The following is a 26,393-nucleotide window of genomic DNA, read 5'->3' as shown; positions in this document are numbered from 1 at the left end:
CGCCTAAGGTGTTGAACCGGCTCCAACACTACTAAACGACCTGTCAGTGCAAAAACTAGCAATTTGGGGAACGCCTTGCATCAAATCTAACCTAGCGCACTTGTTCCAACAGAATAACCAATCACGAATCAATATTGCAAGCTCAATTTCCTATTTGCCGCTCGGATTTCGCCACATTACGGCTGCACCCATGAATATGCAACTCGCGAAACTCGACTCCGGGCGTCTTGCACCCTCACAAAAACACCCGTTCTATTTATATTTGCAAGAAACTTCGCCCTTAATTAGAATTCATAATCATCCCTATTTTAAAGTTCCGACGGCGAACTTTTATAAACTAATAATTAAGTGCTTTGTTCTTTTCCTTTGCGTTGATTTGTTTATGGGGCGGGAAGTGGGTCAATCCGGCTGACCCACGCGCATATTTTTTAAATTAATTTTGGCAAAGTCCGGTCGAATTCAAAATTCGCGAGTGGCGGCGTCGGAAGAGTCGCGACGTCGATATCAAACATTTCACAGTCGACGAGATACAATAAATGTCTTCCTCTCCCCGCTAAAATATTTCCCATTTATGTAATGCGGGAAGGGAATACAATTTTCGCGATTCATCTTTTTCTATTCCCAGAGATTATTTATTTCGGCGGTTCAGCATATGGTGGGTGTTGTCGGCGGCGGGGTCGGCTAACGAGCCCGCCATATTGCAACGCAGAAATCAGATAATCGTTTTGATTTATTTCGACATCCCGGACACCCCACAACGATTCCGACAGTGAAAGCGGATATTTTTCGCCCAGAGAATCAATTCTGGTGAACGGTTCAAATCTGGACAACTTGGTGGCCCCAAAAAAAATAATCTGGATGCAAGCGTTGACCGTCCCCAATCGATATCGGCCACGTGAGACGTATAATCGCCTCGTTAATTGCCGAAATTAATTGGAAAAGCGCACCCCCGCGTCCACAATAAAACACCCCCGTCGTTTTATCGGCGAAACTTCCGGATCCGTGCACGTGTTCCCGTCAATTTTCATAAAACATCCCGAGGTTAAGCCGCTTTTATGCAAATGCTTTCTAACGATTACAGTTATGTACTTGTTGAAGGGTGCACCCTCGTCCATTGAAATATTAATGCGACCCTTAGCGGTGTTGCGGTGATATTTCCTGATTCCCCCGTCCGCGGTGGCGATTTTTCTCGAGCACAAGGAAATCGGCGACGTACGCCGCCTCCCCTAAACGGTTTTTCCGATTTTTCTGGGGTGACGGATCGGCCGTCAGGGGTTAATGCGCCGTCATAACGACAGGAATTTGCGAATCGGCGACACGACGTTATTTAATTTTCGACTTAACGACACCGAAAGTAGATGGGAAGGTGTTCGCGGCGGCGGTCGGGGGACTTTCCCAACTCCGCCGCCGGCGGCTTATAAACAGGTTTAAACTCGCATATTGCCATTAAGCCCGGGGCGGGCGGCGTGCATTTTTCCCGAGAAACGGGGACATCGCGTCGCTATCTGGGGCGACAATAAAAATAGCACGTGGGGGTTATCTACGGGCTCGTGGGGTATTTCCTAGGCAAATCAGGTTCCCATTATCCTGCGACGTGACTGATATATGATATCCTTGTTTAGGAGCCGGCGTCGAACCCTTGAAATGCAATCGGCTTCGCGCCGTTATGCCATCCATAACGGGGGCGGCACGGGAAGAATCGCAAGTGTCACACTCACGTGACTGCAACCCTTATTGTCCGCGCCCACAAACATCTCGTCTCCATTATCCTGGACGTATTCCGGGCGCCTTCCAGAGCGCTTCGAATATTCCTGCAAATATCGATTCGCATTTTCGACCATTTCGTTGTGCAGATTTTATCGCTTTAATAAGTCGTCCATTAAAAACTTTCCGAGATATCCTCATGAAACTCCAACTAGCTTATGGTCTGATCTTTTCGCAATACTTTTTCATTTCGAACGAGTTGGTGCAAGTTTGTCCGCGAGTTTTTATCGCAACTGCCTGTTTCTCGGGGTGCGAAATTAAGTCCGCATTACGGGATTTCTAAAAATACCGAATCCCGTCTGGAATAAACGTGCCAGCAAAAAAGATACAAGTGTTTCGTTCCATTTTTATAATTCCAAGACGCGGCGAATTTCCGAACCAGAGAAGACGATAAAAGAGAAAAAAATCGACAAATAAATTCGACGAACGTAGCGAGCTGTCATTAGCAAGGAAAATAAAATTTAGACAACGGATCCAAAAATCCATTTTGCGACGCGATTCGAAGTGCATTTTGGTGTTGATGTCGATGCACCAAAAATTATTTCCCATTTTGAAACGCTTTCCCTGTAGAATTCGGTTCGCAAATCCCTGTGACGATGTGTTTAGCATATTTTTTGGGGAAATTACGCCTCCGGACTAATTCTGGGACGTTAAAGCTCTACACCTCGAATCTCGTCCCGCGTCGGTGCTTTTATGACACCGGTCGAACAATTTCAAATTCGATTCCGGTTCCATAAACAGATTGCGTAGAAATTGTTTTCGGAGGGAAGTTCTCCCTCGCGACCGTAAACGCGATTCCGCCGGTGCTAAAAGAAGGCACTCCTCGAACGGACCCAAATTAATTCCCCGGCTTTATCAGGGCCACTATTCGTACACCCCCCATTAAAAAAAATCGCTTCGCTTTTACGACCCCCGCGATGAATAATTTTTGCGTAAAACGACAAGGGCTGTAATCTTGACCGCTTCGTCGGTTTACCTTCCTGAGGAAGAGCTCGTTGCAGCCCTCCGCGTCCGGATTGCCCTTCCAGTGCATGTGTCGGTAGCGGAGGTTGCCGAGGAACCTGGTGCCCACCAGTTTGGACACCTCGCTGACCAGGCGCCTGATGTCGAGTCTCTTCACTTTGGCGCAGTGCTTCTTGTAGCGCTTCCGCTGCAGCTCTTTCTCGTCCATCTCGCTGACCTCGCCTTGCGAGGTGAGGCCCTCCTCGGCCACCCACGCGCTCAGCACCGTCTCGATGAAGCTGAAGAGCTGCTGGACGTTGGGCTCCATGGTGGAGCAGGAGACGTGCGACTGCAGGTTGGCGTTGGTGCACACCTGGAGGAGGAGGTTGTCGCCGAAGTGCACGGTCTTGTGCCGGCGGCGCTTGGACATCAACGGCTTCTCCGAGGAGGGCTCCCCGTTACATACCCGACCGCACTTGTTCGAGCAGGTCGAGTTCGACTCCACCATCGTTTCTATTCCAGTGATAAAATTTGCGCAAACATAACGGTTTTGATTTGGACTTGGTGTTTCCAATCGACAACAATGAAGGCACTGTTTTTACACTGTACAAGTAACAACGACTAAGCCGAGTACATTAAGGCAATACAGATTTTCTCGTTTGAACAACAGTTTTGCTTTATCACAGCGGGTTGACGATGTTCTTAACAATCTCAAAACATCTAAGCGAGTGTTTTTACAACGCCTAACATCGACTACCTAGGGCACCTACGAGTATTTACAACAACATCTATTACGTGTATGACACAGCGACGAACGGAAAGATCTTCAGCGAGAACCGAACTTATGTACAAGAATGTGTTCCGGAGAGTGTTTGACGACGGTTTATTCTTCAGTGGAGTTCGGCCGGAAGTGCGGGAAAAAAAGGGAACCGATGCGCTAGAAACAAAAATCGGACACACTGCAACCTCTATGGTAACGACTATCTATGGAACATCTCCGTGACGGAACTACATGGTCTCTGCGCGAGTCATGACGTCAAACTGAGAGCAGGAGCCAGTGGGGCCGATCACAGTGCTCGCCGTTTTGTGGCTAAATCTGGAACTAAACCGGATCAATGCACGTCGGTGTCGCCATCGCACCGGAGCGGCGTCCGCACTTTCGTCCGGATCTCTTTTTTACCCGTTCGCGCCGAGATTATTCCGTTTAAAGGGCCCATTGTGTGCGTCCGACTTTTTCCCCGACGACAAAGACCCACCCCCGACGGTCGCGATTAAACATATCGAATTACCGGGGCCGTGATGGATCCACGAGTAAAGGCCGATAAATATTTACAAGTGGGGCATTTATTGCGAGGGTTTATTTGACACCGTTCGATAAAATAAACGATCGTTTGCGCGCCCAAAGTGTTTCTCCGGGAACCGGAGTTGTGCGGCTTTCGCGGAAACGCGTTGCGTAAGTCACGCTCCGATCTCGGCTTTTATTAAACCGATCGGAAAAGTTTGATTGAATCGACACCACAAGCGCCGAAATCTTCGCACGTTTGATTGTCGACATCTCGAATCGGCTGAAATCTGAAAAAACACCGACGAGCAAAAATTACGTCAGAAACACGACCGATAAAGATATTGTAAACGTTTCATTTCCCATAAAAAAACCCAAATGAGAAATTTTTGTATCGTCTGCGAGCCCCTCTCTTCTATTTACATTAGTGGAAAGTGTGCCAAAGAAACGGTCGATTTGTCATCGAGTGAGGGTCTCGTCTCGGCGACACGTTTTCATTAATTTTGCAAATGGCCGGTCCGCACTGTGTATTAGCTACAATAACCCATCGGTTGTGTCTTCCACCCGGCAACAATTTTAATAAATTACCCTGAACGTCAAACATCAGCCGGCACGTTCGCTTTAATGAAGACAAAGCGCGTCAACACGTTTTGCCGCACCCGTCGCCGGGTGACAAGAGAACTGCATAGCAATCCAATATTGCACCCCATCACATTGTGTTACATTACATTCGAACGACTCGATTTTCCCCCATCAGAACAATTGTTAGGGACGTGTTCGTTTTTGCCCGGCGCATCCGCCAAAAATTCGCAACGTATTCCGTTGCACCATCGATCACCCGATTTGCATAACAGATGCACACGGTCGGCTTTAATATCGCAAATGGCTTGCGAATCCGCGAACGCTTAACGCCTCAGATGATGCACACAGACAGATGCACTCGTGTTCCATTAGAGAGGACGTGAGCATCCCGCCGGGATTAATCCGGGTGATGCGAGTGTGCGTTTTTAATTGGCCACTCAAGGAATTAAACGGGCCAATTATTGGTTGAAATGGGGCGCAATTCAACAAGTCACGAGACGCCATCGAGGTTATGAGGAGTCGGGGGTAACGAGAGCGACATGTGCGAGGGGCGTAAAAGAAATGGACCTCTCGATCCAACTTGTTGACTCTGATGCGGCCCATTTGCAAGCGGCGGGGGCTGCAATTTATTTATTATTTGCCGTTTGGAACGAGATTAGTAAAGTTGTAGCGGCGGCACGTCTCGACAGCCGCCCCCGAGCTCGGCTTAATCGAAATCACTCGGAGATTAAAAATCTTCATTAGTTCGGTTTGTGTTGAGATTTTTCTTCGTGCCAAATTTAGATTGGATCCGGTAATGCGAAAGCAGAGGGGTCGACCTTGTCCGACCCCTTTTTAAAAAACTGAAACCGTTGGACCAGCTGAAGCACCACGACCTCTCTGATAAATGAAGTGCAAGAGCGAGGGCGCCCCCGTCTCGGGAATCCAATTACAACAAAATATCGCGCATTCCTGGAACATCTTCGCCGGGAAAAATCCGACCCATCCGCCGGTGAAAAATCCCGACCATCCGTCCACATGTTGCTCGTGTGCCACAACTATTCTACCAAGATCAAAATACATACCAGTTTCATAACATAGCCAATACGCCTGCGCACCATGCTGTTCTTGACAAATACCGAAACAACAGAACGCAATGGTCATTCCGGAAAAAGCCGCTCACATCACCCGGCGCTCCTCCGCCACTGGGGACGGCGTCGGCGGTTCTACATCGTCGTTTCCTGTAATGCGTGTCGCCGGCTGCATGTGACAGCTCCAGTGGACCAGCTCTTACAGAAAACACGTGAATATTTCGCACATATTTCCGCACAGCTTATCGCCTACTGCAAAATGACATTCGCGGAGGACGGCAACGCGCACGCCCCGCCGATACCCGGAAACGCAAGGCCGACCCGGAGCGGAGAGAGCTAGAGTTCCTCCGGTATGGGAGAATCAATTTTAGGTGTGCATGGACCATCTTCCGAATGAATCCGCAAACTGAGTCAAGGACGACGCCGGACAACTTCCTTCGGGGCCCGAATCGATGGGGGCGCCGCGCAGGTTGTCCTCCGGACTAATTAGCGACGTGGAGGAGGCGAAACGTGCACTCCGGACTGGCGAATCCCCCATAAAAGTGAGTTACGCAACCGGCACATGTGCGGACCCCAAAAGGGGTTGCGTCAGCAGGTTTTTATTTTCCCGACAAGACAACGTCTTTGCTTTCTATATTTATTTTAATTGATTCTGTTCCTGACCGTTTCAAAGACTACGTAGATTTTATTGCAGTTGAAATTTTTCGCTCCACTAAATCTTGTCCCTTATTCAAATACACTCGCCGAATCCCTGGAAATTCATTGTTTACATCCACTTCGGGCGTTCCTTAACTGAACTCGTTTCATTTCTACAATTTCACTCAAGACACAAGCTAAATAAATTCCTCGAATTCCTGACACCGAGATAATAATTTCAAATTCTTAAACACCACTTTGCAATCTCGTTTTAACGACTGCACGCGACAAACAAGTACAAAGCTGGAAGATTTTATTTTCGCGTAGGCGAAAGGTCACGTGTGCAATTTTCTCCGGTTGTTTGTGTTGTCAACACCTTGTTAGACGGGAAAAAAACTGTCACAGTGAATTTTCTCGCTGACTTATTGAAATAAATAAAATTGAGGCACGCATTCCACAGTCGCCGAACCGGAATAACAGCAATTTTCCGTCGTTAAAGTGCAACAAACGAAAACCCGATTCGTTAATTTTTAAACTGTCACCAAAAACCTGGATTTCACTGTGTTTTCCATCGCATTCCGGTCGGATTAGGTGAAAACAGTTTCATCTAAAATTCATGAAAACCATGTACCGTTAATTCCATTCATCTCAACGTAATTGGTTAATTTAACATTTAGCGAAATTACTCGCCCCCACATCAAGGTTAACATGCATATTTGCTACGCAATTATTGGACCAAATGAAAGAGAGCTTTCCGCCTTGCGTTTCGTCAACGTGACAACCAACTTTGTTTTTCAAGTTCAGAGCACAACGATAAAACATTAAAATAAACAAACCTATTTCTTCAAAAAATAATGTTTGGAAAATTGTTATTAATTTTCTTATTCACTTCAGAAATAATTATCGTTAATATTACAAGGTGGAAACCGTGTGTTTATTGTTACAAAAAGAAAAGACAGACAGCATTACATTTTTCGAGAAGTGGGAAATTTATAAGCACGAGAGCACCAGCTGCTGTAATATTGTGTGTGAAATATAATTATTACGAAAAAAATTATTAACGAAAATTTCAATGTGAATTAAGTAGCATTGATTTTCGTCGCTAACTTACTAAACAGACGAACAGATGGCGCCACAGTCAGCGTCCAAAAAAGAGTTACTTTTCGTCCGCTTGTGACTACCGTTTTCATTAAGCGAGCGTGCCTAGAAAAGCAATTTTTATCTACAGGATGTTTTTGAAATGCGTGCACAAATTTTAATCACTGGCTTCATGTAGAACTCGGAAAAAATATTTAAAAAATTCTATGTCAAAAAATAAAATGACATTTATTTTCTGAGTTACAATTTTTTTAAATTGCTTTTAGTCTTCTACGTTGTCCCACAACCTCGTACGTAAAATTTCGGCACATTTTAAAAATAAATATGATATACAGGGTGTATTTTTAAAATGTGCCGAAATTTTACCTACGAGGTTGTTTGACAACATAGAAGACTAAAAGGAATTAAAAAAAATTGTAGCTCAAAAAATAAATGTCATTTTATTTTTTAACATAGAATTTTTTAGATATTTTTCCGAGTTCTACGTGAAGCCAGTAGCTCGTGGTTAAAATTTGTGCACGCATTTCAAAAACACCCTGTATAAGCGATGGAAAACACTAGAATGCTGCGTGGAAATAATATTCTGCGAAAGATAAAATACAGAGCTTTAGTATGGGTAAAGCATAATAAAATAGATGTGAAAAAAATACAAACCGTCTCAATAAATATGGAAGAGAATAAAATCCGTCTGCCGCTTTATATTTATCTTGCACAAAATAAAATTATTGTACCGACATCAAATATACTTCCAGTGTTGTGTTCCACGATATATTGCGCCAGTTTCGATATTTTACAAAGACAAGCAACTCCGAACCGGAAAAGTGGAATGGATTCTTCGTGAATTATCGTTAGTCCGAGATGTGTATTAATTATCGACACACGTCCGTCCCTCGCTCCGGTAAAATATTCCTTCTCACCCTCCCTCGTCATTTCTTTCAACAGCGCACTCGGAAAATCCTAAACCCCCTGATACATTTCAGGTGATTTTAAGTGAATTAGCCTTGGGGACGTATCGATTCGCTTCGATCTCATTTGAATTCGTGGCGTGCCGGAGATCAGGCCGTGTAAAATGGGACAATGGTGTGGATTTTGTCCGCGTACGTGCCACTATTTTACATTTCGGCGGGATCGGAAGGGCAAAATCTGAATGACTTACCTCCGACGACGTCAGATAGCACAACCTCGAATCGGCGCTCTCGATGGAAGCCTGCTGGACTATTCCATATCTGGAAGACTCTCTATCACTCATGTAATCCGAACGCAAACTGTCCTGACGGTCGAACATCCCCCTGGAAGGAATATTAACGATTCTAGAAATACTGTCATCGATCATCGCTTTTGCAAAACTGGAAGGGTCAATTTCGTCAGGGCGGTTTCACATGGTGGGGCGATCGCATGCCGCTAATACGGCGGTTGTTACGTGCTCACGGTAATAATGTTCCGGTAAAAAAAGAAATTGCCCATCAGGGATTGAACCAGGGGCCATTACGAAGACGGTCCATATGTCAGTTAATGGAGCTTTGGGCCGCCACCGATCGATGCAGCAGTTGTCAGACAATCTATTACACTCCGGTGTGCAGTTGGTTGCATACGAGTGCGACATCCCGAGGGATTTGTAAATTAGCGCGGATGCAAAATGGAAAAGTCTGCAAAACGACTCGAAATTGGTTTAGGAGAAATCTGATTGATCGCGACTGCTCCCTTCTTTGGCTGACAAAAACGGATGTTAATCAACCGCCAATTTTGCAAAGGTCACAAGTGAAACCAGAACCAATCTGGCAGGGCGTGGTTTCTCTGGCTCGCTATTTGGGTCACTGGAGCACTGCGACTCTCCCATTACGAGCCAAACTATAGAGAGCCTAGCTGTTAAATCTGTTGCAAACTCGGGACGAGAACACCCCCACCCCCATTTTTCCCCCACGATTCCAACACATCACCGATCCGTCTCGAAGCACAGGAGTGTCGCGAGGTCTTGTTAGGAAGATTTATGGAAACGAATTCGGAAAAGCGGGACAGACGCGACGAAACGAGATCACCCCCGGAGTAAACACCGGAAAACGTGCGGCTACACCGACCGCGACCGGCCCCAATTGTCGGAAGTTAATTTAGGCATATTATATGGAATCGGGTGCGGCGCCCCAACCCTCGTCTGTTTGTTTTGTGTGATTGCCGCTGTCATCTTCCTCCGGCGGAGACGTTTGCACAATCGCGAATTAATTGCCGCACACCCTGAATTTATATCGGACAAACATCGGACGGTTTTCTCTCTCTCCTTTCACACACGCAAAATTTTAAATTCCCACCGCGAACCCGCCAGACAACCAGTCAATTATCCGAAACAGCGAGTGCTTGTTTTTCGGCGGCGAAACAACCGCCGGAATTCCGAATTGGAGGAGATCTCCAGCACAATTTATGACGGACGCGCCACCATAAATTACCCCGTAAGGGGTGTTGCTTTTCGAACTGCGGTCTTAACGGCGCGATGCCCAAATCTGGAATAAACAATACCGTAAATTATCCACCTGTCCGCTATGGGCGAAAAAATGGCTCCGAGCCGGGCTTGACTTGTTGTTTTCGCAACTGGAGAGATTCTCCGGGAAAAATATTCCGGTTTGTGCTGACGCAGACACGCCCTTGTTTTACTGCAAGTGCAGGGTGCAAGCTGTTCGTGTTGTTTCTGCATTACCCATACAGGACGGAGCTCGTTATAGATTAGTTACACTAAAAACAAAGGCTGTTTTCGTGGAGTTATGCAAAAGTTCATAAAAGAACCTTGTTGCTCTTAGTCCGCAACAAAACGACTGCAGATCTGTTCGAATTAGTCACGATAGAATATATGCTGCTAAGCGAAAAAAAAAACAAAATGTTGTTATTCTTCAAGTAGTTCAGAGGTTGTTTCTATGGACTTTTTGAAAGAAACTAAAGTCCATTCAAAAATCAAAAAACCACCAACGTCGCATTTTCCTCGATAAGTACTATCGGCAACGCTGTTTAGTGTAAAATTTGGTGAGAATTGTAATTTTGAGCTTGTGTTTATTAAATGTCTTGTTTTTCTGGGCACGTTTAGGTAAAAATAATAAGAATCAATAAATAAATGCAACATGCTGCTAATAAAACAATATGAACGAAATTCAAAGCAATTAAATTTTATTTTGAATCAAATAAATGTCATAATTTATAGTTACCAACATAGTTAGAAAAAATATTTACCTAGGGTTTTTTAAATTTTACCAACCTAACGCAACAGGTGGTGGTTTTTTGATTTTTGAATGGACTTTATAAAACATTTTACTGTCGGTCTTTGTGTGCAAGGTTTTGACGTCATAATACACATTTTTTCAAATAAATAAAATTGTAATTGAACTTGTTAGAAGGGATTATGTACAGTCATAAGCAGTAAATTTTGGTCGGCAAGGTCATTTTTTGACACAATGGAAAGTGCTCTAATGTGAAACGGGTATAACCTCTAATATAAATTCTATTTGCCTTGTCATGTCAAGACCTTGTCAACTTTTTGGAAGTCCCAACTGCGTTGCCACCGTAGCTTCTGACACATCCGTCTCTATCAGCGAAATAATTTTTACTATGTTGAAATACGATATTGGAGCCATAATTTTGAATGTTTAGAATAAACATTGACAATTTTTTTTTATTGACGTTTTATTGACATTGAGCCTAATTAAGCAGGCAGTACTGGGAGATTTCAAAATGACCTTGACGATCAAGATTTGACGCTCGCGACCGTACAGTAGCGCAAAAAAGTTTCCAAATGACCACCATGTTTTCAGCATTTTTGCTCACTAAAAAAAATAATAAGTTTCTGAAATATTAAGATATTACAGCAATCATTTTAAAAAACATAAACGCCTTTAAAATGTTCGTACCCAACCCTTTTAATGAGGCTTTTATATTCAAACCGCTATAAATTCGTCAATTTTAATCATTTCGGGCTAGGGTTTTATCGACAAACTTTTGTAATGCTATTCTTCAAGAAAAAGCTATTAAAATCTTTTTTCAAATATCTAGACTAGAGCAGCTCTCCGTTAAGTTAAAAAATACTAAAAGTGTAATTTTTTTGTACTTCCCAGATTGCAAACTTGGAGTTTTAATGGATTTCAATTTTCTTCATCTAATTAACAGTGTAAACTCTTAATGGACACTAAAACTTTCATAACTCGACTGAAATTGCTGGGTAAAATCCATCAAATTAATTACTTTTCCATTTTTTCCGGTGTTAAATGTGAACCAATTTGGAATTTTCTCCTTGTGACAGCTGACATAATGAACTGTCACGTTACAGGTTTCTGTAAATCTGTAATCGAAAAATTTTAATAATAATGAAATAACTCAAAACTAAATGTGTAAAGCTTTGCAGGGAAGGTTGAAAAAATTTACATTATGACAAAGTCGAGTAGAAAAACACCTATTCTTGCACCAGAAAAATAAAATACAAAAACTTGATGAATTTTATTCATAAAAATGAATTTATTATGAATTTTATTCATGAAAAGTGGAAACATTCAAATTTTTCCTTTCTTTTTCAACAAAAAAAAATATATATACAGGAGGTCCCTAAAAAAGAAGACGAGAAGACGCTCTCTTATTTATCGGACGATTTTAATTATCTATGCACCAAATTAAATGGTTGTGAATACGCTACAAGATGGTCCACTAAATTCACGTATAAATCTAAAGGCTTCAAGGTTAAACTGTCAAAAAAAAAATTCAATGGTAACACATACTTTTTTTAGAAATTCTGATAGAGAGCACCAAGCGAGAAGCTATCAAAATGCATTGCGTGACAGTGTAATAACCAAATTAAGGTAACTGGAATAATAAATGACAAATATGTAATAACAAAGGGATTGCACAAATATGCCGCCAATGTTTAGAGCAAAATGGAGGGCATAGACGATAGTAGCGTTTTTTAACAATTTTTTGTTTGTATTTTTGTTATGTAGGTGTATACTTGTGATACATTGTTGTTTTCAGAATAAAAATCTCTATCAGAATTACTAAAAAAAAGTATGTACTCTCATTTGAAAAAAAATATTTTGACAGTTTACAATTAAAGCCCTTGGGGCTATACATGAATTTATTAGGCCTTTTTGTATCCTATTCACAACCATTTAATTTGGTGTATAAATAGTTAAAATCCTCCTATAAATAAAGGAGTTATGGACTCGTCTTCTATTTTGGGGACACCCTGTATATATTTATTTTTCACCTCTGTACCACTAACCAAATTCGATGCATAGACCAACCAAAATAAACGTCAACAAATTATCATTCATGTACGCACAAGACACAAGATTATTTAACACTCGAATAAAAATAATTTCTACAGCAACGCCTTTGTTTCTTTCAAATTTTGTGAACACTTTTCCAAATAAAAAAAATTTACATCTTCGACCTGTACGAGTTCCAGATTCTCCCCTGTTCCAGCTTTGGCACCTTCCCCTCTCTACTTAAAGCTCACCGTTGTTCGAAGCTGTCCGCTCGATTGCTCTTGTATCCGCTGTCATTAAGGCTGCTGTCTTGCCTGAGCGATGGGAGCGAGTCCCACGGCGACCTCTTGTGACCTTGGGGCAGCGTCTGCCCCGACCCGAAATTGGAACTGCCGGACCTCCAGCCGTCCGAGTGCCGGAACCACTGGGCCCTGCTGGACTCCCCGATGCAGGAGGCACACCTCGAACTGAAGCTACAACCGAACGAATTAGAGACGAGGGATGCGACTGGGGTCGGACCCACCTGGAGTTGTGGTCGCTCAAGTAGCCTCTCTCCCGCTCCCTCTCTTTCTCCCTCTCGCGCAGCAACTCGTTCCTGTCGCTGTAGTAACCGTCGCGTTCTCTGTCTCGGTCTCGGACCGTCGCGCCCAGACGGTGGGACAGCGGAAGCGTCGAGGATTTGTTCATGGAAGCGCTAGATGACGGTCCTGCGGGACGCAACTTCGTAATTAGATGGGGACGGGGACGGGAGGGACTACTCACGTTTTCGGGAGGGGTAGGGGCTGCGCTGCGTCGATCCAGGTAGGCTTTCGGCGAATTCTGCAAAAAGGCGAGGTTTAGAGTGGGGTCACGTTGAGAATACCAAACGAGTGATAAATTCTTCGGGATTACCTAAGTTTTCCATGCTCTGGGTCAAGAGGGCTTCGAACGTGTGAAGGCTGTAGCTCTCGGCGTCCATTCCTTTGGCTAAGGTGTTGCGCAGGTGCATTTCGTATTCTAGAAGCAGTCTACTGGTGGGCGAGCCGGGGGTTGGGGTGTTGTTAGCGTTCTACAACAAACAATAATGCTTGGTCCTTCGACACGGACAACAAATAAAATCGCCACACGTAAAACTCTCCTATTTCATTGACATTTCCGTTTTTGGAAGCTTCTTCAAGGCATGTGGATGGACAAAATCCTTCTGGGTCTCACCTGGTGGTGTATGTGCCTCGAGGGTCTCCCGTAGTGATGTCCGGACTGCTCCGGGTCCGAATTTCCGTTGCTTGAGCTGGGAGTCGTGGCGTAGCATTGATTATCGAAGAGTACGTTGTCCGAAGGGGGCGAGAGATCGCCGCAAGCTCCGCGCTCCAACTCCAGGTAGAGACCCCGTCCGGGATACCCCCTCCCGATCTCGTGGGAAGACCTATAATTGAAACTGATTGTAATCGTTAGTAGTTTCCGATAAAAATCCCTAGGATTCCCGTCAGAATAGTTTAGCTGAAGGGACCCGAAAGCCAAATCACCTGGAGCCAGAGAATCGCGAGTTCTGCGCCATCGCCGACCTGGGATGCGGATGCCCCGACTCGGGCTCCGAGTGTCTCCCGTTGTTGTTGGGGTGTCGGTGGTGGTGGTTGTTGTAGTAGTTGTACCGCCGCCTGCCCATCTCCGGCGAGGTGACGGGGCTCTCGGCGCTCGGCATCGGCTTGAGCATCCGCTTGAGAGTGTTGCTGTCGAGGCTCATGCTGTTCTCGCGGTTCATGTCTTCGGTGCTCTTCGACTTGTTCCGTCTGTTGGTGATGTTGTTGTTGAGGAGGTTGTGATGGTGGGCGTTCCGGAGGTCCACCTCGCGGACCATGTCGATCTCCGAGTAGTCCACCGACTTGGTGTTGGTGAGCACGTGGTGGGCGTTGTCCCTGAGCGGTGGCCTCGTCGACGTCGACGACGTCTTCGTGTTCATCTGGAGGGTCCCGCCGGCCTGCGTGCCCTCGGTCTTCGTCGACTCCGTCGTCTGGGTCTGCGATTGGGTTTCAGTCTGTACGACCTGCGAGCCGACGTTGTTTTGGGTCCCCACGGACGCGGTCACGGTCTTTGGTCCGGTTGCTGTGTTGGATGTCATCGTGCTGGTCTCCTGCGACTGCTGCTGTACCCCGCGGTCGCGCATCTGGCGCGTCTGACTTCCCTCCCTTTGTGTCCCTTTAGTACCTGGAACCGACAACCGCGTCACTACCCCCGTAGGGACTCCACCGGTCGACGACTGATTACCTATAGCAAGCATATTTTTATCACAAACATCACCTTGTGTAGAACCAGTTTGTGTAGCACCAACGTTATCATATAGACTAGTGGAAGAAGTGGCGGCGGTGACTTTGTCGGTTCTTCCCTCAGTGTCAGTGGCTCGTGTCTGCGCCCTCGGCAAAGTCGAAGATCCTGAAACCACCCCTTCATCATCACACCCCCGATTTCTCTCATCCTCACCTCTGTATCGTGGGTCTTGCGCCCTCAGTCTTGCGTATTGCTCTGCTGTCATGCACGTGCATTGCGGCTCTCGAGCTCGGCTCGGCGAGGCTGGCGTGCTCAAAGGCTTCCTTTTCGTTTTGAATTTCTGCTTGTTCGGCGGCTCCAGCTTCAGCGAGTACGAAGACGACGCCTTCCTCGAGAACTTAAACGAGGGCGACTGCAACAAATCACACTGCGTTTAATAAGCATTATAAAACATACTACTTGGGGTGATTATGAGGTGAAACAAATTGACATTAACCTACAAATTTCAAATGTGGCGCCACCTGCAGCCACATTTCAAATTTGACAGACGGTGTGAAAAAGTGACAGGACATGCAGAAAACATTTCATTTTCGTCTCCCCACAGATTGACCCACCCAAAAGCGCACAAAAGGGGAACGGGGGCAAGTCTTGCACATTCATGCGGACATTGTGGCTTCACATAATCAGTGATAGGGGGCAAGTCGGTCGTTTTAACTCGTGTACTGAACAACAGATACTTCTACAGACATCTCATTCTTTATCAAAGCGAAAAACTGAACTGGAAAAGTATCTTCTATCAACATTTTTTCGGGATTGTGCAATAATAAAGAGTAGGTTGTTGTGTAAAAAGTCGGATTGAAGTGGCAATTCTCAAATAAATAACTTACCATCCTTGTAAATTTTTGAAAACTGTCATTTCTCATAGTATAATGAAAAACATTTTTATTGATGACAAGTAATAAATATGTCGGATGAATAATAACCAATGAAAGAATGCAGAGTATTTCACGAGTGATAACGAGCCGGACGGATTTGAAAACGCAACCCACAATACATTTGCAAAGCGAACCTGGACATGGACGCCGACAATATCCAGGTTTGTTTTGCAAATGTATTGTGGGTTGCATTTTGAGTTTCGTCGGGCTCATTATTATTCGTGAAATACCTCTACCTTGTATAAAAAAATGCTGATCAGCATGAATGAATTTTCTTTATTTTTGTCAAGATCTGACAAGTAGAATTTATGTCGTTGCGTGTGAACCAGTTGGCACGCCCGAATAAAAACAAATCGTAAATCTGCAGTGATCGCCTTTACGAATAAATTTGTTATAACCTTGTTAATGTATGCATCGTGCGACAATCGGCCAATCGCCACGCGTCCAAATATTTGCCAAAGCAGCGAATGAAACATATTTGGCACGATTCGTCCAGTTAGTAGTGACAAAAAGCTGTCCCACAATAAATTCCATTCATTCCCAGGTGGGCGTGAGACTGGTGTAGTACAGCGTGGGCGAGCGACTCTTATACCGAATGAATGAACAACACCGCAATGCAACAGGCGTGGGCTCTAACCTTTATGTCAGATTTGATACTTACACAACATTCTCTGAACTGTTTTGCGTCGATGGGCGAGGTGAAATTCAATCCCCACGTGTCGTTGGTCATGGGATCTTTCCAGTAGACGAAGCATTCCGACGCTTGCCCTATCCTCGTCCCTGGAAGAGATGCGTTTTAGAGGCGGTGGCGGCGGGGACGGTGGTTGTCACCTACCCGGCTGGACCAGCCGCACATCCAGGATTTTGTCGACCTGCGAGTTGTAGGCCGTTATGTGAAAGACGCATTCCGGCGAGTCCTGAATGCAGGTGATGTTTACAGGCACAAGGTCCTCACTAACTTGCTGCCACTTTACGGTACCAGCGCCGCTCGCAGACACATGGAACACTTCCGCCCACAGCCTGGAAAATAAATCAAATGGGTAATAATCTACAAAATTGGACAAAAGATAAGTGAATGTCCTTTGGAAGCAAATTGTATTTTGTTCCAACAAACATTCAGTCTTTGATAAATGGATACTTTCTCAGGTGGTTTCCAAGATATTATCATCTCGTTACTAGTACTATTATTGATCACAAAGAATTTGACAGAGCTTGGGCCAAAACCAAAAAAATGTTAATTTAAAATCAAAAAGATCCTGTCATAGGTCCACTCCATCGCGTGAGAAGTCTTTGACAGAAGATTTTTCTAATTGTATTCGTTATTATTCATTAGGTATGTTATTAAATGAGAAATCGTTAACAAAATGATAAAAAGGAAAGAACAATAAAAATTGAAATTGAAATTATTTTTGTTCGGTTGGCAACACATTCACGATTTTATGTTATGTTGGTACACTTGACTATCAGATTCAAATATGACAGTTCAAAAATCCAAATAAATCAAATTGTCAATATTTATTTCTAGAATCTTAACCTAGAAAATGAATCAACAGACAACTGCCTGCAGCAAATAAAAATTAAACAATTTAAAATTAATTTGAAATAATTTTATAAGAATTATAATAACGCTGATAAATAATAGTAATAATCTCATATAATAAAATTCAAATGGAGAATCCACAGAAATATGTAAATAGTCCTCAGTTACTACTCAGAATCCTGTATTAGAAGAAAAATAAACATAAACAATATTATTATTATTATTAATTTTTACACAAAATAAATGAACTTGGACTTGTAACGAAACATGAAAAGAAAAAATTGTTAAGTAAAATGCTCTGCTAAGTGGTGTAATTACATAATTATTATACTTGGATCAATTAAATGAGGAATAAAATCAAAACCAGATAAGTATTTTTTGACATTCGTTTCCAAACTTGGTTTCAATTTAATTTTTAGGCAAGCAGTGATGAATGTTACAATGTTGAGAGATATTATGCAGATGCTGGTTACCACCTGCTCAAAACCTCGTAGCCGTAGATGTTGTAGTAGTGCAAATAAGTGAGGTTCTAATACGAATCCGTGTTGTATTTCACCGATTAAAAATAATAAAATAAAAATTCTCTTGTGTTTTTAATGGTTAAGTATGTTCAAATAATTTAGAACTTTGTTACTGATTAGTTATCGATAATTATAAAATCAATTTGCTGCTGAAATTTAGATGAAGACTTTGATGGTGACTGAAAAGGTAGAGCTAATTCAGGGGGAAATACATTAGGGACAAAATAATTGGACGTCAAGGAAACAAGCCCATTTTAGCTATTGTGGAACGAGTTTCATTAACAAATTACATCAGAATATCTATTGTGTCAATGTCTGGAAATACCTAGTCCGAATATAAATACAGTTGAAATGCTTTGTAGCAATAGATCGGAAAGAGATTTTCGTTTTGAAACATTCTTTCAATCTGTAATTTCACAACATTGTTCTAAATTAAAAAAAAAGTATTATTCGAAGTTGTCAGTTCTATAGGATTATTCTAAATCATTGTAGTCGAAGCAGGCCATGCCCATGTTATGACATTTTTGCCGCTTTCATTTGAACTATCAATTTTTGTCGCTGTCACTGTCATTTTTTAGGTGAAAAGTGCGGTGATGAGATTCTATTTATTTCTTTCTAAATTAACAATTGAATCCAAAAATATTGAATTGTTTTGCACCCAATTTAACTTCTGTGTGTGAACGGTGTATATTCACTTATTCACATCATTTTGATGTTTTTTATACAGGGTGTTTCTGAAATAGGTGCATTAATTTTAACTGGTAATAGAACTCATCAAAAGGAACAACTTTTCTCTCTGCCATTTTGGCGAAAAACGTTGCGTAATGACTTAAAAAAGTCGGAAAGATTTTCCTAAAACCGTTCATATCCCCAAAACTAAGCTACCTAAAAACCTGAAACAACCAGATTCTTACGAACTGGATTTTTTGATACACGGGTAGATTTCTTTGAATTTCGATTTCTGCATTAAAACACGTTTTCTGGATGAAAATGGATGTTTTTTTCATATTAGCGCTGATCTCAATTAGCCATTGCAGTATTTAGTGCCGTAGGGCTATTTTAGTGAAAAATCTCTCCAATTTTTTTTGGAATTAAACATCGTTTTTCGGCAAAATGGTAGATAGAAAAGTTGTTCCTTTTGACGAGTTCTATTACCAGTTAAAATTAATGCACCTATTTCAGAAACACCCTGGATAGAGCGGCAACCATAAATTTGACATTCATTTTTTAACCCTACTTGGACTACAATCATTTATAATAACCTTATAGATAATGGACGACACTTATGAATTACCTGATCACTGCAGCCCATAAAAAATTTTCCGCAAGTTTTCGATTGAAAAATATTTGACACATTGTCAGTTCGACGTTATCATTTACTTATTCCTATTTTTTTTAATGTTAACGACTGAACGAAAATCATTCCTTTTGGAATGATATTTTCAATATGGCGTGAAACGAGAAAGTGACGAATGGTCTGGATCTGTTCAAATTTTCCGAAAAGAATTTTATCAACGTGACAGGTGAAAAAGTTTACAAGCTTCTGTGATCAGATTCTTTATTGATCTTGCTCTTTAAACAAACTTCTGTACCTATACAAAGTGTCTCTAAAAGTGTCTCTCAAGAGTTCTGTGGAATTCGAATATAAGTATTTGATTTTTGCCGCTCTATAGCATATAGTGGTACCAAATAGAAAAAAAGAGGTTAACTAACTCCATTAATGACAGGTTTTTAATAAAGACTGTTGTAAGATTAAAAGAAATTAGAATAAAGAAAAACCGAAGAAAATCACAAGTAAAACAACTAAGACGTCGAACTTACAAGTGACGCTAAGATTTAATAATTTGACATTTGACTGTTGATATCTGATTTGACAGCTTCAACGGCTCGACATAGTTCGACACAATAAAATTATAGAACCGCACAATTCCACAGCACTCTTGACGTACGTTCTTTTATACAAACATGGGATCTCTTTCTAACCATAAAATCAGTTATAATTAATTTAAAATTAGAGTCTGGGTTTGAAGATCAATCTTTGGTTCTGCCAATAACTTTCTCTTCCGGCTATTTTGTGTAACCAAGGACAGAGCCTTAATGGAAAGTCCACAAGGCTAACTTTTACATACAGATGGTTTTAAAAGCTTACAAGAGCCATAGAAACTGTTTTTAATCAAAATAAAGATCAAAGACTTATTCATAAATAACACATAATTAAACTGTGGCACTAGAGATACTTTTAATCCACCATCAGTAGAACTAAATAACTCTTGATTTTGTAACTCCACTTTATTTTATGTAAGACTAGTAGATCTAAAAATATCTTGCTGATGTTAATTAAGAATAAATATTGGACCAAGAGCAAGAAACTGTAAAGCTTTCAAAACGTTCATAACGTGCAACAGAGGCGACAAGGTTTTAACAAAATCTTCTAATAAAGTAATCTCGTAAAGTCATACGAAAGCCATGTGGATATACATATTTCCCGAAACTCTCCAAATCTAGGTTTACACAACGTTGTGTAAATAATTTTTTGCTTATAGATCATACAACCACCACACCTCCTGCAAATTAATTTCTACTTCGTTTATTATTCAAATACAATGATGTAACAGCATTTTTAAAATAAACAACGACAGTATTTTGTAGGTGAGATTGGGCAATAATTAGCAAGTTCTTAAACATTTTCTAGCAATCATCAAATTATTAAACTTAAATGAAGAATTCTTCAAATTTCGGAGATGGAAAAAAAATTCAGATACATACAGGGTGATTTTGAAAGTTATGCAGATATTTTAATCACGAGCTACTGGTTTCATATGGAACTCGAAAAAAAGATTTAAAAAATTCTAAAAAGCTACAATTCTTTTTAATTGCTTTTAGTCTTCTAGGTTGTCAAACAACCTCATAGGTAAAATTTCGGCACATTTTAAAAATACACTCTGTATATCATATTTTATAAAACGTACACTAATGCGGTTTCCTTGTTTTAAAGCATATTTCCTATAGGTTACTTTGCATTCGCGTGCATTTTTAAATATTTTTTTCGAGTTCTACATGAAGCCAGTAGCTCGTGATTAAAATATCTGCACAACTTTCAAAATCACCCTGTATTTTCATATACAGGGTGTTTTCGAAGTTGAGGCGTTTCGTTTAATATGTGATAGTTTTGCGTTGTTCTAAAGAGTTTTAGCCAAAATCACCTTAGTAAAATGTGTACGACAATGAAGATACAATAAGTTAATTTTTTTAAATTGACAAAAGAAAATCAAATGGACGTTAATCAAAAATACTGTCAAAGTTATCATTACGAAAATAACGAGCTCACAGATATGTTGCTAATATATGGCCCATGCTATCAAAATGCAGCTGCGGCGTCCAGAGAGTACGCAGAGCGATTTTCGAAAAGACACCAACCTGTGCCACGTCAGTTTATTAATCTAGTACAGCGGAGAAATAGACAGGACCGGAGTCAAAATGTTAGAAAACTATGAAAATATACGATCAATTATTTCCGTTAATACAAACATTTTACTAAGAAGATTTAGGCTAAAATTCTTAAGAATAATGTATAGTATCTCGTGTTGCAAGGAACGCCTCAACTTCGAAAACACCCTGTATAATATCATAAGTGGTGGAATTTTTTTTAGATTGTACGAGAGTTTGTTGCATAGCAATTTATCGAGTGGCATTATTAGAAATTAAGTTACAGTTTGATACAATCCAAAAACTGTGACATTTGGATTTTAATTAACTGATTTCTTCCATGAAACTATCAATTTTAGTGCAATTACAACAATTAATTTCTTCCGTTGTTCTCATTCTAGAGCTGTAACTGTAGACTGTTTTCATTCAATTATTCACTTACATATTCGAGAGAATTAAATGTATCCCTCATTCTTCATCGTAACAGGATTACAAGAAAAATTGAAAAAGCTCATTAATAATTCTTTTGGTTTTGCGCTTTGAACTGTGAGATTGTCGTCATTCAAAGGATCTGGATCAGGATCAGAGGGAGTGCGATTCTCACCTGAGTAGATGTCCGTCGCGGCGCCTGGACGTCTGCCACGGCGAGTCCTCGTAGCGGTACGCCTTTCGGATGAGCGGGGCACACGAACAGCTGAGTTTGTTGCCCATCGCCGCCGCTGGGCACTGGCACTGTCCCCGCTGTCACCACATGTCCGTATTGAACTCGGGCCCCCTGGAGCCCCACTGACCGCGAACGCCACGGTTCAAAGACTGAGACCGTTGGTGTGCGGGTTTGTTGTGTTTATGCTGCTGGAAACAGATAAATCGTGTTTGTTTTCATTTGGACGGGCTGAAGCGCGCCCGACTCGATTCTTGATCACCGGAACGTCATAATCGCGATCGGTTTTCCTTGATCAAGGCTCGGGTCGAGCGTGGAAGCTGGCGCTACCGAATTCGCTCGGTCGCGTTTGGGGGTACTTGACATTTCGCCGGGGCCCACGGCCGAAGGTGAACTAAAAATAAAGATGAAAGTGGATTTTGATTTTGGTGGACGGACGCCCACGTCGCCCTTCCGGGGTCGGGCCCCAGATTCGGACCGAATCGGGGCGAAGGGGCCGCCGGCTTCGGAATAAATTAGTTTATGTGCTTAGGTTCCGGGAATCGGCGCCGTAATTACCGACAAATGTATATTTAGTTCGGATATATGCTTAGGATGCGATGCGACCGGATTAACACGAATTTTATGCGCGCTAGAGCAATTATCCTTGCACCAAAAGCACAAAATCCAATCCACAACTGCACTCCTTCTTTTCTACAAAACAAACCAAAACAAGTTCAAATTAAACACGCCACGCTGCTATTCCTAAAACAAACCGGATACCAACCCCGACAAATTGGAAATTGCATTACATGGTAACAATTTTTCTGACTAATCTGACACGTGACGCCACTGGAACCGGTGTTACAACCGCTCTATTTAAGAAAAGTTAATTATTTTTGGTTCTTTTCAAACTGTGACAAGGATTGAGCTTGCTGTTTCCTATATTTAATTATAAAGTGTCATATCGTGTCGCCGGTGAATCATCCCCTGTCGCTTTCATCCCAACATTTTTTTTTATCCCTCTACTTATCCCTGTCCGCACAAATCCTCACCTGCTGCCTTCCCAAGCTTGCCATAACTCCCGAAGCTATTTTAATCCTTCATTTCTAATTTATAACAGTCTGGAAATTAATTCAATTTATCGATTCCCGCCTAACCTAAAAAAGACTTGACAGCTGATGACGGATGACACGTCACTGGTGTCCAGCGGCGTCCGCATCTTTTTGTATTTATTGAAGAATTTTTAAGAAAGTCCTACAGACGTTTCTTCGTAATTACAATTGACGTTAGGAGAAGTAGAACTATGTAGGTAAATAATGTGGTGGTAATTAATATACGTAAGAATTCTGAAGAAATGTTTGGAATTGGGATTTTTAGAACTGATGACAGATGACAGGTGATGTCCAGTAGCGTTTCACACAGGCGAATTATTAAAAAAAAATAGTTATATTTTGTAGACATTTGCATGGTGGATATCAAAGTACAGTTTAAATAATAAACGCAGACAATTTAAAGAAATAAGAATTTGGGAAAGAGTGATTTAAAAATTTCACTAGTTTTGACAGATACAGTTCGTACTGTCGCGAGCAATAAATTTTGGTCGTTAATGTCATTTCAAAATTTGGTTAAATTGTCACAAATTTAAAAAATTTCCCTGCCTGATTATGCCCATGTCAACAAAGTGTCAAAAAAATGAGAACAATTAATGTCATACAACATGATTATAGGTTATGACATTTACGACTGTTTTACAATGGAGCATTTTCGATTGCGTCAAAGAATGACCTTGACGACCAAAATTTATTGCTCGCGACTGTACATACGCTGATAGATTGCACGTTTTTAAATTCTACTTCCAATAAATAACGCAGTGAAAAATACTAAACTCTCCATCTCAATTGTTTCACGTTATTTAGAAAACCATTGTAGCCTTGCAGATTAATTCCCGCCACACTTGTTCTGTGTCTGTTTTCTGTCAAAAAAACGTGCAATCTATCAGCGTACGGAGTATACAGTATACATATTTTAAGAATATTCAGTGGCGTCTCATATGGGCACATACAGGGTTATTCACGAGAGACTTCCGATGAAAATTTCGTTATATGCAACCTAAAATACACGAAATCCCTAGAACTTGGTATTTTGTTTAATTCGAAATAACTTAGCAATCCAAGTAGCTTCGCGAATAAAATTAATCATGACACTTTCTCTTTATTGAGGTTACGAGCAAACATTTTTACAACAAACATGGATGTTGCCTATTTGGAAATCGCCTTTTGTAAATAAATGTAGCTTGCGCACCATTTTTATTTACATTGTCCATATATGAGAATCATATCCGTGTTTTCATCTTTTGTGTACGTTATGAAGAAAGTCTTGAAAAATTATGATTAGTTAAAAATGTGTAAACTGACATGACAGACAATATAAGGGCCAATAATCGTTGATTTAAGTATTGCTTTTTATAAATTTAGGAATCTAGAAACTTTTGGAAATTGTAGTTTCGCTTGCATATAACGAAATTTTCATCGGAAATCTCTCGTGAATAACCCTGTATTTTAATTTAAATTGTCTCTAATTACAAATATGCAAAGCAACACTAGCTAAAACATGTACAAATGTAAGAATGTTCGTTTTTTCAATCAGTTAGATTAATCTCAAGCATTGACAAAGAAAGTGAAAATTGTATTGTTATAATAAAAGAGCCTTTCACATTTAGGCACTTTTAGAAATAAATACCTACATATTATTTTCAAAGTATGTAATTCGAAAGAGATAATTTTTGATTTTCTCTATTTTCTAATGCTGAGGGATATATTCTATAATACCAAAAAGATTAAAACCACAGTAAATACCACATAACATAACATATTTCATACACAAGGTGATTCACGCATAATAATGAGCCAGATGGAATTAAAAATGCAACCCACAATACACTTGGAAGGTAAAGCTGGATATTAATCGCCTCCATATCCAGCTTTACGTGAATCACCTTGTATTTAAATGATATCATAATTTTATTGCAACAGTTTGTTAATTTTAATGCAAATAATTTCAAAATTAAGTTCTCCTATATTTGAAACGACTTTCTGGTAAAAAAAAAATGTTATTGATCAAATCTTTATTTTTGAATGCTCACTTTATTTTCGATAAAAATAGCACAAAGACTTTTAGAATGTGTCGCCTACACATTTACTTAAGTGAATTGAAAGAGAAAAATATGATATATTTTCAAATAAAAATATTCAAAACGATTGAACTCTGTATAATATAAGACTTGATGTATCACTTTCTCCAAATCTAATAAAAAAAATCATAAAAATAGCATTGACGTCGGTACTTCAGTCTTTGCGTTGGGTGTTGGCACGAACATCACGAAAAAACGAAATGGGTAAATAACAGACAACAAAATAACAAATTTAGTGATAATTTTGAAAGAAAGAAGAATCAGCTTAGTATGAAAGTAAATAACAAATGTGCAGACTAGAACGTAGGGCAAAAAGAATTCTACAGTTGAATTATGTCTACGTTGAATTCTTAATCATTTTTGTCAATCAACAATTATTTAGATCAAAAAAGCCTTTGAGATTTTGTCCACAGTTCGTCTGGAATGCATGCAAGTATTTTTGGTTGCATATATTGGGTGATTCAAAATTATTGTAGATAAATCGGTGGCTTGGAGATAAAATGCCTAATGTCAATGTTTCGCTGTTTTGAGTTAATCATTGCATTCGATTTCTTTTCTTGCTCTTCTTCATATTCAACCAATAACTAAAAGAACCAATGTCGTTATGGTCGATTTAGCGATTACAATTTTCTCAAATGTGACAATTTTGAGAGTGGCCCTTTTAGCTTCAAGCCACAGAAATATGTACGAAAATGTATGTGGCAAGTGTGTGGGTAGGATAGAGTTGACATTTCTTTGACAGTTCATAGTCGCGCAATTTTTAAATTTACAGGTAAATGTGCAATGGTATAAAAAAAAATAAAATGCACTCATATGAAATGTCATACAAGTGTCAACTCTGCCCCACCCACACAATTCCCACATAAATGTTCGTACATACATTGTTGCCGTATTTATCCACAATCATTTTGAATCACCCAATATTTATACCTGTTTCAATTTAAATTTGGAAATTTTTGCCGAAACGCGATCAAACAGGCAACAGCGTTATTGAAAACACCATTACGAAAGTAAGATTCAATGATGAATATTTTATGTTCTGAAGTAAAAACCATTTTTGCGTTAAAATTTAATTAATAGTGACAGTTGTTTGACGTTTATTAGCTGAGTTAGCAAAGATACGAGAAATCTGACACTGTCAAAGTCATAGCCGCCCCTAATCTAAGTAATTGTTGATGGTACGAGTTATATTACGTAACACTACTGGTTCATGATCTGTTAAAACAATTAGAAGAAAAATGATAGTTGGAGAATTAAAGCAATTTTCCACAATGCAAAAACAGAATATTTAATAA

General features: G+C 40.8%; 1 protein-coding gene across 10 annotated transcripts in view; it reads right to left on the bottom strand.

The window, feature by feature from the left end:
- The window catches only part of sif (still life), a 72,920-nt gene that overhangs the window by 45,319 nt on the left and 1,208 nt on the right, over positions 1-26,393 (bottom strand). For 7 of the 10 annotated variants that reach the window (XR_011159759.1, XR_011159760.1, XM_069048275.1 and 4 more), the window contains exons 2-13: positions 21,870-22,114; positions 16,614-16,798; positions 16,440-16,558; positions 15,057-15,270; positions 14,844-15,008; positions 14,105-14,783; positions 13,794-14,016; positions 13,494-13,650; positions 13,365-13,421; positions 13,126-13,309; positions 12,854-13,075; positions 8,531-8,663 (exon numbers count right to left, since the gene is read on the bottom strand). Coding sequence is in view for 8 of the 10 variants with exons in the window: in XM_069048275.1 (XP_068904376.1) it covers positions 8,531-8,663; positions 12,854-13,075; positions 13,126-13,309; positions 13,365-13,421; positions 13,494-13,650; positions 13,794-14,016; positions 14,105-14,783; positions 14,844-15,008; positions 15,057-15,270; positions 16,440-16,558; positions 16,614-16,798; positions 21,870-21,976 (2,445 nt within the window). In the remaining 2 variants the exon portion in view is untranslated. Of the gene's footprint in view, positions 1-2,740; positions 2,885-5,634; positions 5,893-8,530; positions 8,664-12,853; positions 13,076-13,125; positions 13,310-13,364; positions 13,422-13,493; positions 13,651-13,793; positions 14,017-14,104; positions 14,784-14,843; positions 15,009-15,056; positions 15,271-16,439; positions 16,559-16,613; positions 16,799-21,869; positions 22,115-26,393 lie in introns of those variants that run through there. The other 3 variants (XM_069048282.1, XM_069048281.1, XM_069048280.1) reach the window with 3 other exon arrangements.

The sequence above is a fragment of the Tenebrio molitor genome, chromosome 5 (genome assembly GCF_963966145.1).
Source record: "Tenebrio molitor chromosome 5, icTenMoli1.1, whole genome shotgun sequence".
NCBI lineage: Eukaryota > Metazoa > Arthropoda > Insecta > Coleoptera > Tenebrionidae > Tenebrio > Tenebrio molitor.
Note: the sequence above shows the minus strand (reverse complement) of the source record. Positions and strands in the feature narration are given on the sequence as shown.